At 47.1% G+C, this 19,375-nt stretch overlaps 1 protein-coding gene across 1 annotated transcript; it reads left to right on the top strand.

The window, feature by feature from the left end:
* Positions 1–8,992: 8,992 nt before the first annotated feature.
* LOC140065258 (maternal B9.10 protein-like) lies at positions 8,993–10,562 on the top strand. Its single transcript, XM_072112856.1, has 4 exons — positions 8,993–9,165; positions 9,803–9,937; positions 10,031–10,286; positions 10,422–10,562. Exons 1-4 carry the CDS (start codon positions 8,993–8,995, stop codon positions 10,560–10,562), a joined length of 705 nt encoding a protein of 234 aa, XP_071968957.1.
* Positions 10,563–19,375: the final 8,813 nt, after the last annotated feature.

Below are 19,375 nucleotides of genomic sequence, written 5' to 3'. Positions count from 1 at the left end.
TTGTGCGCCTAAGTGTAGTAGTTGCGCCTAAATTCTGTCGCACTGTTTTGCTAGAATTATCACAAGCTACAACCATCTGTGATAAGTGTATTTTCTGCCTCTTATTAATCACTTTAGTTTAGGCGCAGTTTAGGCGCAATGTTAGATTCGGGCACTTACATGTCATCCTGCTACAAGCTCCTCTCTGCTTCTCCCACATCCCAGAATGAAGATAACACTCACAGCAGCACCCAGGTGTGTGACACCCTGCACCCAGTGACCTCCTCAGCAGCACCCAGGTGTGTGACACCCTGCACCCAGTGACCTCCTCAGCAGCACCCAGGTGTGTGACACCCTGCACCCAGTGACCTCCTCAGCAGCACCCAGGTGTGTGACACCCAGCACCCAGTGACCTCCTCAGCAGCACCCAGGTGTGTGACACTCAGCACCCAGTGACCTCCTCAGCAGGGGCTTCTCCTGGAGGGGATCCCCCAGTGCTGGTCTCCTGCTGCCCCCTGTAATTCTGCACAGTATCCCCCTCAGATACTGTGCAGAATTACATGGAGGACACTTGTTTGTAGTATCTGCAAAATTCTGCAAACTTGTGCAAACTTCTCTTGCTCTTGCTTTGAGCTCAGGTTTTGCAGAATATTTTGTAAATAGAAAGTGATGAAGTGTAAATAGTCTGCAGCTCCTGTCTGTAATGTATCTCATGTATCTATTATATGTTCCAGTGTCTGTAATGTATCTATTATATGTTCTAGTGTCTGTAATGTATCTCATGTATCTAGTATATGTTCTAGTGTCTGGCTGAGCTCTGCTGCTAGAAATGAGCTCTTCTGCAAAGGGGCTCAGTGCTTTCTTCTCAGATAACACTACCTTCGAGCTGGAGTGTTTTTGCGCCCGTTTTTGCGCCTAAATGCAAAAGTCGCACATGATGAATATCATTAGGCGCAGCAAAACATCTGGAATTGAACGATAGATGAGGGAAAGGTGGTTATTTTAGCTGCGCGGCTAATTTGACGTTTAATCGCAAAAATGGCGCAAAAACGGTGCGCCTAAACGAAAAGGCGCAAAAACAACAGAAAAAACAAGTGATAAATGTGGCCCATTGGGTGCTATCCTTAACTCTCACCAGTCAGAGTCCAATGGATATACAGCAAAGAAAACGGCAGCACTCCAAAAATGTGAAAAAACAAACTTGGTGTTTATTCCACCTCCCGCAACGTTTCGGCTGTATTCAGCCTTTGTCAAGATAGATAGATAGATAGATAGATAGATAGATAGATAGATAGATAGGAGATAGATAGATAGATAGATAGATAGATAGATAGATAGATAGGAGATAGATAGATAGATAGATAGATAGATAGATAGATAGGAGATAGATAGATAGATAGATAGGAGATAGATAGATAGATAGATAGATAGATAGATAGATAGATAGATAGATAGATAGATAGGAGATAGATAGATAGATAGATAGATAGATAGATAGGAGATAGATAGATAGATAGATAGATAGATAGATAGATAGATAGGAGATAGATAGGAGATAGATAGATAGATAGGAGATAGATAGATAGATAGATAGATAGGAGATAGATAGATAGATAGATAGATAGATAGATAGATAGATAGATAGATAGATAGATAGATAGATAGGAGATAGATAGATAGATAGATAGTAGATAGATAGATAGATATTAGATGGATGGATCTGGGGGACTATACATCTTTGTATTGAAAAACCTAAAGAATGTTGAAGCAGCCAAACAATGTATCATCTTATTCCCCCAAGTATCTGGCGGATTCTTCGGCTGCTGCTTCATCACTTTGTACATTTTGGATATTGATGTGGACGGGTCCGGCCTTTCCACTAACATCAGACGCTCCAAACTATTACTAATCTTTTATGTGGACATTTATACATTTCATATCTATTTATATATTTATCCATCTACAGACACTTATTATGTCCCATTGTTACCCCCTAGTATTATATCTCCATCCATCCATCTATATATCTCCATCCATCTATATATCTCCATCCATCCATCTATATATCTCCATCCATCTATATATCTCCATCCATCTATATATCTATATATCTCCATCCATCCATCCATCTATATATCTCCATCCATCCATCCATCCATCCATCCATCTATATATATATATCTCCATCCATCTATATACCTCCATCCATCTGTATATCTCCATCCATCCATCTATATATCTCCATCCATCCATCTATATATCTCCATCCATCTATATATATATATCTCCATCCATCCATCCATCCATCCATCCATCCATCTATATACCTCCATCCATCCATCTATATATATATCTCCATCCATCTATATATCTATATATATCTCCATCCATCTATCTATATATCTATATATATCTCCATCCATCTATCTATATATCTATATATATCTCCATCCATCTATCTATATATCTCTCATATCCATCTATCTGTATATATATCTATATCTCCATCCATCCATCTATACATCTATATATCTCCATCCATCTATCTGTATATTTCTCCATCTTTCTGTTTCTTTCCTGTCTACAGTTTTTTTTACTTTCTACCAATTTAGATGGAAATAGAAAACCCCATGGAAGGAAGGAAAGTGATGCCAGGAACCCCTCCCCTCCCCCTGATACTGACCTTGTATATGGAGGATATTTTGGTTTGGGGTCGGGGACACTGGGGGTTTGGGTTGGGACGTCTGTGCCTTGTGTTATGTAATTAACCCTTTATTGACGTCTATGAGACACAATGATACCTGTCACCTATGTAGCACAATGCGGGTGTAACCCATCACCTTGTGTGTAGCGTCACCTCCCCCAGCACCCGCCACATGTTACCAGGACACATCCACAAACCAAAGCAGCCGGGATGTAGACGCAGTGACCCGGTACCGACAGAACACAAACCGCTCACCAACTACCTACCAGATGTATCTACATCTCATGTTATCTCCAGTCTATTATTAGATCTTATATTTCCATCGATCTCTCTCCGCTCACTATACAGGTCTATGTGGCGGATTATCCGGATACACATCTTCTATCCGCTCTCCATGTGATTGTTCCGGGCATCTACATATGAAGTGTCCGGGGTCTCCGGGGGATGTGCCGGGGGCTTCTCCTGCTGCTGGACGTGTCATATACTACACTACAGAGGATGATGGGATTACACCCGCATTGTTCTACATAGGAGACATCTATACATTGTGTATCATTCAGCTTTAACGAGATAAGGGAGAGACATACTGTACCCAATACGGCCAGCTTCCATTACACGCAACTGCGACACGCATTCAAAGCCCAATTCGGCTCCTTCAGCCTGACAGTGAAATTCTCCAAACTAGAGACTCTGATGAGTACCCCAGACCTCCCTAAGCCACTCACTCAGTGCTATGCTCTCCTACAAGAGCAAAAGTCCAGACCGTTTGATAGAGCCTGTGAACGCTGGAGTCAGGATATCCCTGACCTGTCAGATGATGACTGGAGGGAGGTCGAACTGTCCTACTTCACATCTGTAGTGAGTGCGAGGGACTTCCTGATCCAATCTAAATTCCTCCATAGAGTATACTTCACCCCTGCTAGACTATTTCGCATGGGAGCAATGCCTAATGATCTTTGCTTTCGCTGTCAGGCTGAAGTCGGATCCTTCCTGCATTGTGTCTGGTCCTGCCCTAGGGTCCATGTCTTCTGGTCCGAAGTGCTGGAGTTCCTTAATTTACACTTTGATTTCCCACGCTTACTATCTCCCTCTGTGTGTCTCCTCGGCATCATAAATGAAGTTGTCAATGGCCACTATGACAAAATTTTCTTTAGGTTTGTCCTATACTACGCCCGAAAAGTGGTGGTGATGACCTGGAAGGACCAGGAGCCCCCTCCATTAAAAAGATGGATACTACTCATTAATAGTGTCATTCCCCACTACCGGTCCCTGTATACCAACAGGAAGTGTCCCCAGAAGTTTGACCGCATCTGGTCCAGATGGTGCGCGACTCCCCATACAGCCTTATAATCACATGTGATTTATATTCCTCTCCATGATGAAGGAGACTGAGCGTGCTGGTGTGTGTGTGTGTGTGTGACTGATTGTCTACGTGTCAATAGTTATTTGTGTTGTATCAAGATGTCTGGCTGCAGTATCCTGCTGTTATCTACTATGTAATATCCCTCAGGTAGTTTTGAAACGCAGTAAGAACCTGACTGTTACCATGGCTGTTATATAATAATCCTGTATTGGGGGGAAGGAAATATGTGACAGACAATCTTGATTTCTGGTTTTGTTTATTATGTTTGTATAAAAATTCAAAAACTGCAAAAATAAATACTTTTAAAAAAATACATTGTGTATCATAGATAATTCTATAAGGTCCATTATATAATCACATTCACCCCCCGGAGGAGACAAGATTATTACTCAGGTCTTTATGTCTCTCATTATCAGTGACCGGGATGTATCTAGATGGAGAGATATAATATATAATATGTACCGAGAGATAATATCCAATAGTGAGACGCGTCCTGCAGGAGGAGGGACATGGGGGCAGGAGATCATTTCATAGATAGATAGATAGATAGGAGATAGATAGATAGATAGATAGATAGATAGGAGATAGATGGGAGATAGATAGAAGATATGTGATATATAGGAGATAGATAGGAGATAGATAGATAGATAGGAGATAGATAGATAGATAGATAGATAGATAGATAGGAGATAGATAGATAGATAGATAGATAGATAGGAGATAGATAGATAGATAGATAGATAGGAGATAGATAGATAGATAGATAGATAGATAGATAGGAGATAGATAGATAGATAGATAGATAGGAGATAGATAGATAGATAGATAGATAGATAGATAGATAGATAGGAGATAGATAGATAGGAGATAGATGGATAGATAGATAGATAGATAGATAGGAGATAGATAGATAGATAGATAGATAGGAGATAGATAGATAGATAGGAGATGGAGATGGTTAGATAGAAGATCCATCCTGCTGCGGGAAGAGGAAACCACAATGGACACAGCCGCACAAGATGTCATTGCCACAGACTGGGACACGTGTGACACCAGGGACTGATATCAATATAGATTCTTAGATATGAGATAGACAGGAAATATATATAATAGATACATTGTATCCGCTGCCCCCCCCCCCCCCCTGCTCCTTCTTAGGAGACTGTTCACACTGAGTGACACCAGAGAGACACCAGGGAAATGAATAGATGGACGGGGAAGGTTTTGTATATGGGGGAATGAATCTACACGTTGTCACTTTTCTAAGTTGTTTTGCTCCTATTTCTCGTATTATTCCATTGGATCCTTTGGATCATGTCCTGGATAGCGGCCGCCGGTCCTGGAGCCGCTTCTCTCCGATTTTTGATAGATATGATGTAGATAGATATTAGTTAGATATAGGATAATACAGTATATAGCAGACAGGTGAGTCTCCAGTCCTGGGGGGGAGGGGGGCAGGGGTTGTGGGGACCCTGTAGGGTGGGATATTGTGGGCGGGGCATGTGGTCAGCGAATAGACATGTGATATGTAAATGAGATGACACCGTCTAGGCCCCGCCCTCTGCCCCCTGCCCTGATATAAGCCGGCTCCTGCCTCCCTCCTCCCTCACTCCTGGTGAAGACCCTGCACAGCGCACACCTACCTCCACCATCACCTGTAAGGTAAGTGACCCCCAGGCACCTCAGGTCTCACTGCAGACCATGGAAGGTTCTCTACAGGTTTTATCTATTTCTTATACTTTACTTTCTTACTTTTGGAGCTTTAGCTTTTCCCTTATTTGTCTGTAATGAGGATCTTTCCTTCTTCTCTCACATCCATCATCATCTCATCATCATCTTATCTCTGCTTTCCTCTATTTTACTTTCTTACATGTGATTTATATTATAAGTTGTAAGTAAATGAATCTCATCTCCATCTCTATGGGGGTCATTTATCATTTCTTTTTCCCTTGTGGTTTGTGTTTTTGCCCCTTTTTGCTGTGTATTGGCTGTTTTGCGCCTATTTTGTGCTTTTTTTTGGAATGTTACCCCTCAGTTCGCCGCGTGTTGTTGTGTTCCATTTGTTATTACTTTGCGCCCGATTTATAGATGTTTCCACCTGTTTATTATACTCCTGCGCCTACATGGCCGCAAATAATTGGGCAATGACTCGCCAGTCCTGACCACGTTTAGGAAAGGCAATGGAGGGATTTGTGCAACAAATTGCATCTTTTTTCAAATTTGGCCCAATAAGGCTAAAAAAAACTGCATTTCACAAAGAGCCAAAACGACAAAGACAAATGAGGTGCAAAAAATAGACTGACAACTAATGACCCCCAATCTCCTATCTTTCCATATATCCATCTATCCCTACATCTCATATGGAAGGGGAACAACATTTTTATGTTCCTTTTTATTTCTATTTGGGTTTCTTAATTTCATTCATTTAAATTTTATAATCTGTACATCTCATCTCTCTCCATCCATTATCTCTCTCCTATCTATCTATCTATCTATCTATCTATCTATCTATCTATCTCCTATCTATCTATCTATCTATCTATCTATCTATCTATCTATCTCCTATCTATCTATCTATCTCCTATCTATCTATCTATCTATTTATCTATTTATCTCATCTATATCTGTCTCTCTGTATCTCAGTCTTGGTGCGGCTCTAGTATCGGGCCTGGGCTCTCGCTCTAGTATCGTGCCTGGGCTCTCGCTCTAGTATCGGGCCTGGGCTCTCGCTCTACTATCGGGGTTTGGGCTCTCGCTCTACTATCGGGGTTTGGGCTCTCACTCTACTATTGGGTTTGGGCTCTCGCACTACTATTGGGTTTGAACTCTCGCACTACTATTGGGTTTGGGCTCTCGCTCTACTATTGGGTTTGAACTCTCGCTCTAGTATCGGGCCTGGGCTCTCGCTCTACTATTGGGGTTGGGCTCTCGCTCTACTATTGGGTTTGAACTCTCGCTCTAGTATCGGGCCTGGGCTCTCGCTCTACTACTGGGGTTGGGCTCTCGCTCTACTATTGGGGTTGGGCTCTCGCTCTACTATTGGGGTTGGGCTCTCGCTCTACTATTGGGGTTGGGCTCTCGCTCTACTATTGGGGTTGGGCTCTCGCTCTACTATTGGGGTTGGGCTCTCGCTCTACTATTGGGGTTGGGCTCTCGCTCTACTATTGGGGTTGGGCTCTCGCTCTACTATTGGGGTTGGGCTCTCGCTCTACTATTGGGGTTGGGCTCTCGCTCTACTATTGGGGTTGGGCTCTCGCTCTACTATTGGGGTTTGGGCTCTCGCTCTACTATTGGGGTTGGGTTCTCGCTCTACTATTGGGGTTGGGCTCTTGCTCTAGTATCGTCCTGGGCTCTCGCTCTAGTATCGGGCCTGGGCTCTCGCTCTACTATTGGGTTTGAACTCTCGCACTACTATTGGGTTTGGGCTCTCGCTCTACTATTGGGTTTGAACTCTCGCTCTAGTATCGGGCCTGGGCTCTCGCTCTACTATTGGGGTTGGGCTCTCGCTCTACTATTGGGTTTGAACTCTCGCTCTAGTATCGGGCCTGGGCTCTCGCTCTACTACTGGGGTTGGGCTCTCGCTCTACTATTGGGGTTGGGCTCTCGCTCTACTATTGGGGTTGGGCTCTCGCTCTACTATTGGGTTTGAACTCTCGCTCTAGTATCGGGCCTGGGCTCTCGCTCTACTATTGGGGTTGGGCTCTCGCTCTACTATTGGGTTTGAACTCTCGCTCTAGTATCGGGCCTGGGCTCTCGCTCTACTACTGGGGTTGGGCTCTCGCTCTACTATTGGGGTTGGGCTCTCGCTCTACTATTGGGGTTGGGCTCTCGCTCTACTATTGGGGTTGGGCTCTCGCTCTACTATTGGGGTTGGGCTCTCGCTCTACTATTGGGGTTGGGCTCTCGCTCTACTATTGGGGTTGGGCTCTCGCTCTACTATTGGGGTTGGGCTCTCGCTCTACTATTGGGGTTGGGCTCTCGCTCTACTATTGGGGTTGGGCTCTCGCTCTACTATTGGGTTGGGCTCTCGCTCTACTATTGGGGTTTGGGCTCTCGCTCTACTATTGGGGTTGGGTTCTCGCTCTACTATTGGGGTTGGGCTCTCGCTCTAGTATCAGGCCTGGGCTCTCGCTCTACTATTGGGGTTGGGCTCTCGCTCTACTATTGGGTTTGAACTCTCGCTCTAGTATCGGGCCTGGGCTCTCACTCTACTATCGGGGTTTGGGCTCTCGCACTACTATTGGGTTTGAACTCTCGCACTACTATTGGGTTTGGGCTCTCGCTCTACTATTGGGTTTGAACTCTCGCTCTAGTATCGGGCCTGGGCTCTCGCTCTACTATTGGGGTTGGGCTCTCGCTCTACTATTGGGTTTGAACTCTCGCTCTAGTATCGGGCCTGGGCTCTCGCTCTACTACTGGGGTTGGGCTCTCGCTCTACTACTGGGGTTGGGCTCTCGCTCTACTATTGGGGTTGGGCTCTCGCTCTACTATTGGGGTTGGGCTCTCGCTCTACTATTGGGGTTGGGCTCTCGCTCTACTATTGGGGTTGGGCTCTCGCTCTACTATTGGGGTTGGGCTCTCGCTCTACTATTGGGGTTGGGCTCTCGCTCTACTATTGGGGTTGGGCTCTCGCTCTACTATTGGGGTTTGGGCTCTCGCTCTACTATTGGGGTTGGGTTCTCGCTCTACTATTGGGGTTGGGCTCTCGCTCTACTATTGGGGTTGGGCTCTCGCTCTCTGGCTGTCTATTTCTCTTTGTATAGAGGAGCTCGGGGTCTTTCCTGTATCCGGTCTTGTTGCTGCTCTTCCCATATCTCCTCCATCTTTCTAACTCCCCCACCCCCCCCCCACTATCTTATAGAGATTTATTTTTCTTACTAAAAGTTGACCTGTTCTTGTTTCCTCCCATAGATATAATGGCCTCATATACATTCGTCCCCCTGGAGATGAGAGAGGAGCTGATGGCCGGGGTTGGTTATATTAAGACTCTGGCCAACAGATTCCAAAAACTGGACCCAATGAAGATCAATATATTCGGAGACAAGGTCTTAGAAATACTTTCCAAAAAATACACTGGACACTGGTACCCGGAGAAGCCAATGAGAGGTCAGGCCTACAGGTAACGCACTGCTCTGATATGTGGTAACATCATTCCAGAATTGATCCATCAGAATCTCCCATTTAGATCAGTTATCAAAATTCCTAAATCAGTAATTTGCCTAAAAGTTTCCCTCACTTGCTCATTGAATAAATGGAATAATTCCCGGTATATGAGCAGCAGCGTCCAGGAAAATACTACAAATGGTTTTCTGACTGATCTCTGACAATGTCATCCTGCTCCATAGTCGCTTCTAGAGAATTTCCTACATTGGGTTTTGGCATTTTCAAAAATTCTCCAATGTTTTTATATTGTTCCATTATAATTCTTTTTAGTAATCCCAGTTTTGTCTACTGGACATAATTCGAAAAATTCCAACATTGATCCATCAGCTTCTCACATAAATGACTCCATTGTTCTATTGGGAGATGTTTTATATCCATGTCCAGGTGTAGAATATTTCTGTATTTCAGCATTTTGCCATTTATTTTCCTCATTACTTTGTATGTCCATAAATTTCCCACCATCACATCTTTCGATAACTCCATATAGATGTATCCGGATATCTAGAAAACCCATCATGGATCCTCATCTCTAGACGACCTCATGCAGGTCCATCAGGATCTTCTCTCTAACGTGTAATATTTGCCTATTTCAGGTGTATCCGGGTGAACAGACATGACCGGGAGGAGACCATCCTGGAGGCCTGTGCCCATAGTGGCCTCAGCTACCAGGACCTGGCCCTCCCCAAGGAGATGACCCTGTGGATCGATCCCTATGAGGTCTCCTGCCGGTGAGTTGTCCCTCCTCCTGTAATACTCAGTAGGGCTGGTGGTGGATGTTTCCGGTACCAATGACCGTGTCTCACATTTCTTTCTATGGACAGATTGGGTGAGGATAATTATCCTTATACAGTAGCGAGCTTCCACCCAAAGAAGCCGCGTCTTCCCGATCGAGCAGGAGAGGAGAAGGTGTCATCTGGACCCGGTCCTGTCACTTCCTCCACCCCACCACCAGAAGATGGCGGCGCCACAGTCCCATCATCACCGAGTCTGAGTGGGGAAGACAGCGGTATAGAGGATGGGACTACTACCCCCACCAGACCAGGGAGCCGCAATGTGGACGACCCAGTCCCTATACCGGTGAGGAATGATTAACCTGACACTTGTAGCTGAGGGGTGATGACGCCGGGGGGGTGCAGGGTGATGACGATCTCGGGGGTTACAGCGAGATGAGTTCCTATGATTGATGTTGTTTCTTTTATTCTGTCTCCTCAGGCCCCCCGAGCTGTCTTCAGGACCGCGGCCCCCCTCTGGATCCCCGGGTGGAGGGCCCCACAGTTCTATCAAAATTCCCCTGAAGACCATCGGCAAGGATTCTGGGCACAGGAGGTGTGGGTAGCAGATCCTCTTGGCTGATAATTATTTAGGGTGGTTCCGGGCGGGGGGTGTATATATATATTATAGAGATGATTTTATTTATTTTTTTCGTAAAGAAGCTAAAAAACTGTAAACTTTTATATTGTAATAAACATCTGGAGATAAATCGGCTGCTATGTCTTTAATGAAGGTGAGACCACACCCCCTCCTATACATACACAAGGGGGCGCTGTGGTCAGTGGGTCTGGGGAGACCACACCCCCTCATATACATACACAAGGGGGCGCTGTGGTCACTGGATCTGAGGAGACCACACCCCCTCATATACATACACAAGGGGGCGCTGTGGTCAGTGGGTTTGGGGAGACCACACCCCCTCATATACATACACAAGGGGGCGCTGTGGTCAGTGGGTCTTTGGAGACCACACCCCCTCATATACATAAACAAGGGGGAGCTGTGGTCAGTGGGTCTGGGGAGACCACACCCCCTCATATACATACACAAGGGGGCGCTGTGGTCAGTGGATCTGAGGAGACCACACCCCCTCATATACATACACAAGGGGGCGCTGTGGTCAGTGGGTCTTTGAAGACCACACCCCCTCATATACATACACAAGGGGCGCTGTGGTCAGTGGGTCTTTGGAGACCACACCCCCTCATATACATACACAAGGGGGCGCTGTGGTCAGTGGGTCTGGGGAGACCACACCCCCTCATATACATACACAAGGGAGTGCTGTGGTCAGTGGGTCTGAGGAGACCACACCCCTCATATACATACACAAGGGGGCGCTGTGGTCAGTGGGTCTGGGGAGACCACACCCCCTCATATACATACACAAGGGGGCACTGGGGTCATTGGGCCTTTGGAGACCACACCCCCTCATATACATACACAAGGGGGCGCTGTGGTCAGTGGATCTGAGGAGACCACACCCCCTCATATACATACACAAGGGGGCGCTGTGGTCAGTGGGTCTTTGAAGACCACACCCCCTCATATACATACACAAGGGGCGCTGTGGTCTGTGGGTCTTTGGAGACCACACCCCCTCATATACATACACAAGGGGGCGCTGTGGTCAGTGGGTCTGGGGAGACCACACCCCCTCATATACATACACAAGGGAGTGCTGTGGTCAGTGGGTCTGAGGAGACCACACCCCTCATATACATACACAAGGGGGCGCTGTGGTCAGTGGGTCTGGGGAGACCACACCCCCTCATATACATACACAAGGGGGCACTGGGGTCATTCGGCCTTTGGAGACCACACCCCCTCATATACATACACAAGGGGGCGCTGTGGTCAGTGGATCTGAGGAGACCACACCCCCTCATATACATACACAAGGGGGCGCTGTGGTCAGTGGGTCTTTGAAGACCACACCCCCTCATATACATACACAAGGGGCGCTGTGGTCAGTGGGTCTTTGGAGACCACACCCCCTCATTTACATACACAAGGGGGCGCTGTGGTCAGTGGGTCTGGGGAGACAACACCCCCTCATATACATACACAAGGGAGTGCTGTGGTCAGTGGGTCTGAGGAGACCACACCCCTCATATACATACACAAGGGGGCGCTGTGGTCAGTGGGTCTGGGGAGACCACACCCCCTCATATACATACACAAGGGGGCACTGGGGTCATTGGGCCTTTGGAGACCACACCCCCTCATATACATACACAAGGGGGCGCTGTGGTCAGTGGATCTGAGGAGACCACACCCCCTCATATACATACACAAGGGGGCGCTGTGGTCAGTGGGTCTTTGAAGACCACACCCCCTCATATACATACACAAGGGGCGCTGTGGTCTGTGGGTCTTTGGAGACCACACCCCCTCATATACATACACAAGGGGGCGCTGTGGTCAGTGGGTCTGGGGATACCACACCCCCTCATATACATACACAAGGGAGTGCTGTGGTCAGTGGGTCTGAGGAGACCACACCCCTCATATACATACACAAGGGGGCGCTGTGGTCAGTGGGTCTGGGGAGACCACACCCCCTCATATACATACACAAGGGGGCACTGGGGTCATTCGGCCTTTGGAGACCACACCCCCTCATATACATACACAAGGGGGCGCTGTGGTCAGTGGATCTGAGGAGACCACACCCCCTCATATACATACACAAGGGGGCGCTGTGGTCAGTGGGTCTTTGAAGACCACACCCCCTCATATACATACACAAGGGGCGCTGTGGTCAGTGGGTCTTTGGAGACCACACCCCCTCATTTACATACACAAGGGGGCGCTGTGGTCAGTGGGTCTGGGGAGACAACACCCCCTCATATACATACACAAGGGAGTGCTGTGGTCAGTGGGTCTGAGGAGACCACACCCCTCATATACATACACAAGGGGGCGCTGTGGTCAGTGGGTCTGGGGAGACCACACCCCCTCATATACATACACAAGGGGGCACTAGGGTCATTGGGCCTTTGGAGACCACACCCCCTCATATACATACACAAGGGGGCGCTGTGGTCAGTGGATCTGAGGAGACCACACCCCCTCATATACATACACAAGGGGGCGCTGTGGTCAGTGGGTCTTTGAAGACCACACCCCCTCATATACATACACAAGGGGCGCTGTGGTCAGTGGGTCTTTGGAGACCACACCCCCTCATATACATACACAAGGGGGCGCTGTGGTCAGTGGGTCTGGGGAGACCACACCCCCTCATATACATACACAAGGGAGTGCTGTGGTCAGTGGGTCTGAGGAGACCACACCCCTCATATACATACACAAGGGGGCGCTGTGGTCAGTGGGTCTGGGGAGACCACACCCCCTCATATACATACACAAGGGGGCACTGGGGTCATTGGGCCTTTGGAGACCACACCCCCTCATATACATACACAAGGGGGCGCTGTGGTCAGTGGGTCTGGGGAGACCACACCCCCTCATATTCATACACAAGGGGGCGCTGTGGTCAGTGGGCCTGAGGAGACCACACCCCCTCATATTCATACACAAGGGGGCGCTGTGGTCAGTGGGTCTGGGGAGACCACACCCCTCATATACATTCACAAGGGGGCGCTGTGGTCAGTGGGTCTGGGGAAACCACACCCCTCATATACATACACAAGGGGGCGCTGTGGTCAGTGGGTCTGGGGAGACCACACCCCCTCATATACATACACAAGGGGGCGCTGTGGTCAGTAGGTCTAGAGAGACCACACGCCCTTATATACATACACAAGGGGGCGCTGTGCTCAGTGGGTCTGGAGAGTCCACCTACCCTCATATACATACACATGGGGGCGCTGTGGTCAGTGGGTCTTTGGAGACCACATCCCCTCATACACATACACAAGGGGGCGCTGTGGTCAGTGGGTCTGGGGGAGACCACACCCCCTCATATACATACACAAGGGGGCGCTGTGGTCAGTGGGTATGGGGAGACCACACCCCCTCATATTCATACACAAGGGGGCGCTGTGGTCAGTGGGTCTGAGGAGACCACACCCCTCATATACATAAACAAGGGGGCGCTGTGGTCAGAGGTTCTGGGGAGACCACACCCCCTCATATACATACACAAGGGGGCACTGGGGTCATTGGGTCTTTTTAGACCACACCCCCTCATATACATACACAAGGGGGCGCTGTGGTCAGTGGGTCTGGGGAGACCACACCCCCTCATATTCATACACAAGGGGGCGCTGTGGTCAGTGGGTCTGAGGAGACCACACCCCCTCATATTCATACACAAGGGGGCGCTGTGGTCAGTGGGTCTGGGGAGACCACACCCCTCATATACATTCACAAGGGGGCGCTGTGGTCAGTGGGTCTGGGGAGACCACACCCCTCATATACATTCACAAGGGGGCGCTGTGGTCAGTGGGTCTGGGGAGACCACACCCCCTCATATACATACACAAGGGGGCGCTGTGGTCAGTAGGTCTAGAGAGACCACACCCCCTTATATACATACACAAGGGGGCGCTGTGCTCAGTGGGTCTGGAGAGTCCACCCCCCCTCATATACATACACATGGGGGCGCTGTGGTCAGTGGGTCTTTGGAGACCACACCCCCTCATATACATACACAAGGGGGCGCTGTGGTCAGTGGGTCTGGGGGGACCACACCCCCTCATATACATACACAAGGGGGCGCTGTGGTCAGTGGGTCTGGGGAGACCACACCCCCTCATATACATACACAAGGGGGCGCTGTGGTCAGTGGGTCTGGGGGGACCACACCCCCTCATATACATACACAAGGGGGCGCTGTGGTCAGTGGGTCTTGGGAGACCACACCCCCTCATATACATACACAAGGGGGCGCTGTGGTCAGTGGGTCTGGGGGGACCACACCCCCTCATATACATACACAAGGGACCGCTATGGTCAGTGTGTCTGGGGAGACCACACCCCTCATATACATAAACAAGGGGGCGCTGTGGTCAGTGGGTCTGGGGAGACCACACCCCCTCATATACATACACAAGGGGGCACTGGGGTCATTGGGTCTGAGGAGACCACACCCCCTCATATACATACACAAGGGGGCGCTGTGATCAGTGGGTCTGGGGAGACCACACCCCCTTATATACATACACAAGGGGGCGCTGTGGTCAGTGGGTCTGAGGAGACCACACCCCTCATATACATAAACAAGGGGGTGCTGTGATCAGTGGGTCTGGGGAGATCACGGTTGGGGGGTGGGGGGGGTTATAGCCACAACTGAGGGAGAAGCTCCTCCTGCAATTTAGGACCTGCCACCAGGAACATGTGACCACAGGTCCTAAAACACATTACAATGCAGTAATTCAGATGAGATCTAGAGGGCGCTGTTCCTCCGCCTTACACATATACATAACATATGCCTAGAGCAGGATCGGGCATTGTGCAGCCGCAGGTCACATCCGGCACAGGGAGTATTCGGCACTATTGTTGTGGGTGGTCACGCGGGGACATTGGTGGCAGGACATGAGCTGGTGCTGTACAGCAGTAGTGATCGCGGCTTGTGTGCAGTAATACACTCCCTGCTCTGCCACTAGGGGCAGCACCGCTCCCAGCGCAGGCAACGTGAGGACGGCACCACCCGCCAGCGCTGGGCGTCCTAATGCTACATGAGGGGGTGACATTAAAAAACAAAGAGGGCATTATAAGAGGGGGCAGTATAAATGAGGGCACAAGGAGATGGGGCATTATATATGGGGGCATAATAAGAGGGGTATGATGAAGGGGGGCACCAGGTATTACATCTGAAAACATTCCACTTTCTCATGTGACCACAGGGAACAATTAATTGCCCCCCCTGTATTTATATCTATCAACTCCAAAACCCCATAAGTCATTGCGCTATACATGGTGGTCCCCATGTGCTAGTCCTTACCTGTCACACTATATATTATATTTTGGCTGTTGCATATTTACCTGTATATAAGATACATGAATGGCGGCCTCCCCTGTAGTAAGATGGCGGCAGGGAGGTGACGTATATCCTGCACCTCATGTCTCCCGCTGGCGCCATCTGTTGTGTATTTTCGGCTGCACATTAGGCATAGCTCCCAACCGTCCCGATTTTGCCAGGAAAGTCCCGTTTTTCTTACCTCTGCCCCACGTCACGGGCAGCTGTCAGATTGTCCCGGATTTCCCCCCAGGTCCCGCCCCCGCATAGTAAATACTTTCAAAGCCTGAACTATAGAATGGCTTCTACAGACATCGGGCAGGGAATCCTTTGGAGAGACGTGTCGGGTTAGCGGAGAGCAGGGACCACGTCATCAGTTTCAGATCAGCATCTCTCCATATTTGGTCTCCAGGGCTTCCCCAGACACAAGCTCTTTGCTTAATTAAATAAATATATGCCCAGTCTGGGATTCAAACTCTAGACCCTCTGCATTAGAGACAGGAGCCTCAATCCACTGAGCTATAAGCCCTGTGACTGTGTAGCTAATGATATTCTCAGGGGTTATTATTGTAATAATTGAGACAATTATTATTATTATAAATATTATTATTTTTATTATTATGGAGACGATTATTAGTAATAGTAAAAATAATAATAATCATCTCAATAATAATAATAGTAGTCTCAATAATTACAATAATCTCTGATTAAGATCCCTCTCTATATACCAAGGCATTAAATCATCTGTGTCACAGTGTAACAGTAGCAGTGACAGTTCTTAGTTACCAAAATTCCTCGACTGAATAATCACTGAGATCATAGCTCAGTTAGTGGAGGCGCTGTGTTGTTATTGTTCATGGTCACTGCAGGTTCTATGTTCAGTTCCAAGTCAGGAAAAAACATTTTTTTTATTATTGAGATGATTTATATTATAATAATACGGTTAAAATTTGGGGCGTGGTCAGGGAGTGATTGGGGGTGTGGCTTAGGGAGAGCGCTACGCTTGCCGCCATTTTGTCCCTCTTTCCCTATTACAAATGTTGGGAGGTATGGCATTAGGCCACAGTCGCTGATGTCCTGCAGTTTTCCAGGATCCCATGTGAGCGGTGCATGTACTAGAGGAGAACTATACACAGGTGTTACATCGCACCAGGTGACCCCCATATATTGGTCATTTGTGGACAGATGAATTTTGTGTAATGAAAAAATAACTTCATATAACTTTGGGTCGTGTTATTTATTCACCAGTTTTTTTAACAAATCAGATTATGTATCACTGATCGTGCGATGTTATGTATATACAACTATGGTGTTTTATGAAGTCACATGATTCGCATCACATGACATGGAGGAGTCACATGATTCGGATCACATGACATGGAGGAGTCACATGATTCGGATCACATGACATGGATGAGTCACATGATTCGGATCACATGACATGGAGGAGTCACATGATTCGGATCACATGACATGGAGGAGTCACATGATTCGGATCACATGACATGGAGGCCATGTTGCTTTTATGCTATATATATTCTTGCTTGTTTGTAACGTTCTCTCGCTAGAAGAAGGATCCGGCTACCTGGGCCCGAAATGGTTCTGATGGTAAATAAAGTATCCGACCTCTTTCACTTTCATTGGAGCGCTGCTATTTTTCTTTTTAGTACATATGTATATAATGGTATATACTCTACCTACTTACCTGAGCGGCTCCAGACTACTATCTCTACATCTCCTCTCTCTATATCCATGTCCTGTCTATCCTCTATTATAGTAGGAAAAGCCGTTCTCCAAAATGTAACAAATGTTTCTCTTGTTCCATAACCGGACACTTATTATGTCACATTGTTACTTCTGGGCGGCGGCTTTTTCCTACTATTATATCTCCATCCATTATTATTCTTTTTAATGTTCCCATTTTGTGTCTATTGGCAATAACTCTAAAAATTCCATCAGCTTCTCACATAAATGACTCCATTGTTCTATCGGAAGATGAAAATATTCCCAACTTTTTATGTATTGGACCATTATCATCAAAACAATTCTTCAATGTTTATAGTCTGTAGATCCATCCGGATCTCTAGAAAACCCATCCTGGATCCTCATCTCTAGACGACCTCATGCAGGTCCATCAGGATCTTCTCTAGCAAGGCTCCTGGCTACAGACACCGGGGTGCAGATCCCCATGGCTGATGATTATGGGGGGTGCACATATAGAGCGATCACTGTATTTACTTTTTTTTAGACACAAAAACTGTAAAATAATTATTTTGTAATAAAAATCTGGAGATAAATCTTCTCCTCTGTCTCTAATGAAGGTGAGACCACAGCCCCTCCTCTTATATATACACAAGGGGGCGCTGTGGTCAGTGGGTCCGATATCACAACAGGGGGGAACTACTGAGGGAGAACCACCTCCTGCAATTATGGACCTACCGCCAGGAACATGTGACCACAGGTCCTAAAACCCAGTATAATGCAGTAATTTAGATCAGATCTAGGGGGGCGCTGTTACTCCACATTATTTCGTCTCGGACCTCAGTGGGCGCAGATCCGGAGTCCTCGCTATCCGAGGAGGGAGATGAGGTTTATTGCTGCTTCTCCCTTCTCCATTCCTCACTGCATCGCGCTTCAGGTCTAAAGGGGTTAATCAGACCTGTTGGGTCTGATCAGAACCAGTACAGCTGTGACCCACAACAGCCTCACAGGGGGGTCGCTTCCACCTGTAACTGGGGCTCTTATAGATGTACAGGGAAAACTTGTAAAAAAACAAATCATAAATAAAAATACAAAACTCCGCTCCTACACTACAAAAAATATCTGCCCCCATGTCCCCGAGACAAATTCTAATATATATATTAAAAAAAATAGGAAATTCATTAATAAATAATTATTAATAAATTAATAATTATGAAAATGAAAAAAAGTGTATATACATATAGATACTAAGCATTTTTTTTTCAATTAACCACAAAGAAAATATAGAATGAAAAAAAATCTTGATTTTTATTATGTTTTTTACTTGCTTTGTGACCCGTAAAACTCCACAAAAATGATTTAGGTAGCGAACAAAAAAAGTTCTGGCCCTTAGATGCCTGTGTATGAAAATTCACTAAAAATGCTGCAGCCATTAGAGGCTTTTCAGGGCGCCTCACTGAGGGGTTAATAATAATAATCTTCATATAGTCAGATAGTTATATATATAATAGATGGAGAAGTCACTTTATTGCTGCTTCCATATTGTGAATGTTAGATGTGAGATGGAGAGAAGATGCAGGAGATCTATAGAATAGAAGAGACCGGAGATACATTGTATCCGCTGCCCCCCCCCCCCCCCCCGCTTCTTAGGAGACTGTTCACACTGTGCGACTCTAGATACCAGAGAGACACGAGGCATAAACCTTCATATTATCACTTTATAAAGCTCCTGGGATCATATTTCTGGGTTATTACAGGTGGATCA

This window comes from Engystomops pustulosus, chromosome 6 (genome assembly GCF_040894005.1).
Source record: "Engystomops pustulosus chromosome 6, aEngPut4.maternal, whole genome shotgun sequence".
Lineage (NCBI taxonomy): Eukaryota > Metazoa > Chordata > Amphibia > Anura > Leptodactylidae > Engystomops > Engystomops pustulosus.
The sequence above is the reverse complement of the archived record's forward strand: the minus strand, read 5'-3'. Positions and strand labels throughout refer to the sequence as shown.

Excerpts from the sequence above, each read along its gene's own strand:
- LOC140065258 (XM_072112856.1), top strand. The coding sequence starts at position 8,993 with ATGAGAGAGGAGCTGATGGCCGGGGTTGGTTATATTAAGACTCTGGCC. Across the intron at positions 9,166-9,802 it reads ATGAGAGGTCAGGCCTACAG|GTGTATCCGGGTGAACAGAC; the intron begins GTAACGCACTGC and ends TGCCTATTTCAG. Across the intron at positions 10,287-10,421 it reads ACGACCCAGTCCCTATACCG|GCCCCCCGAGCTGTCTTCAG; the intron begins GTGAGGAATGAT and ends CTGTCTCCTCAG.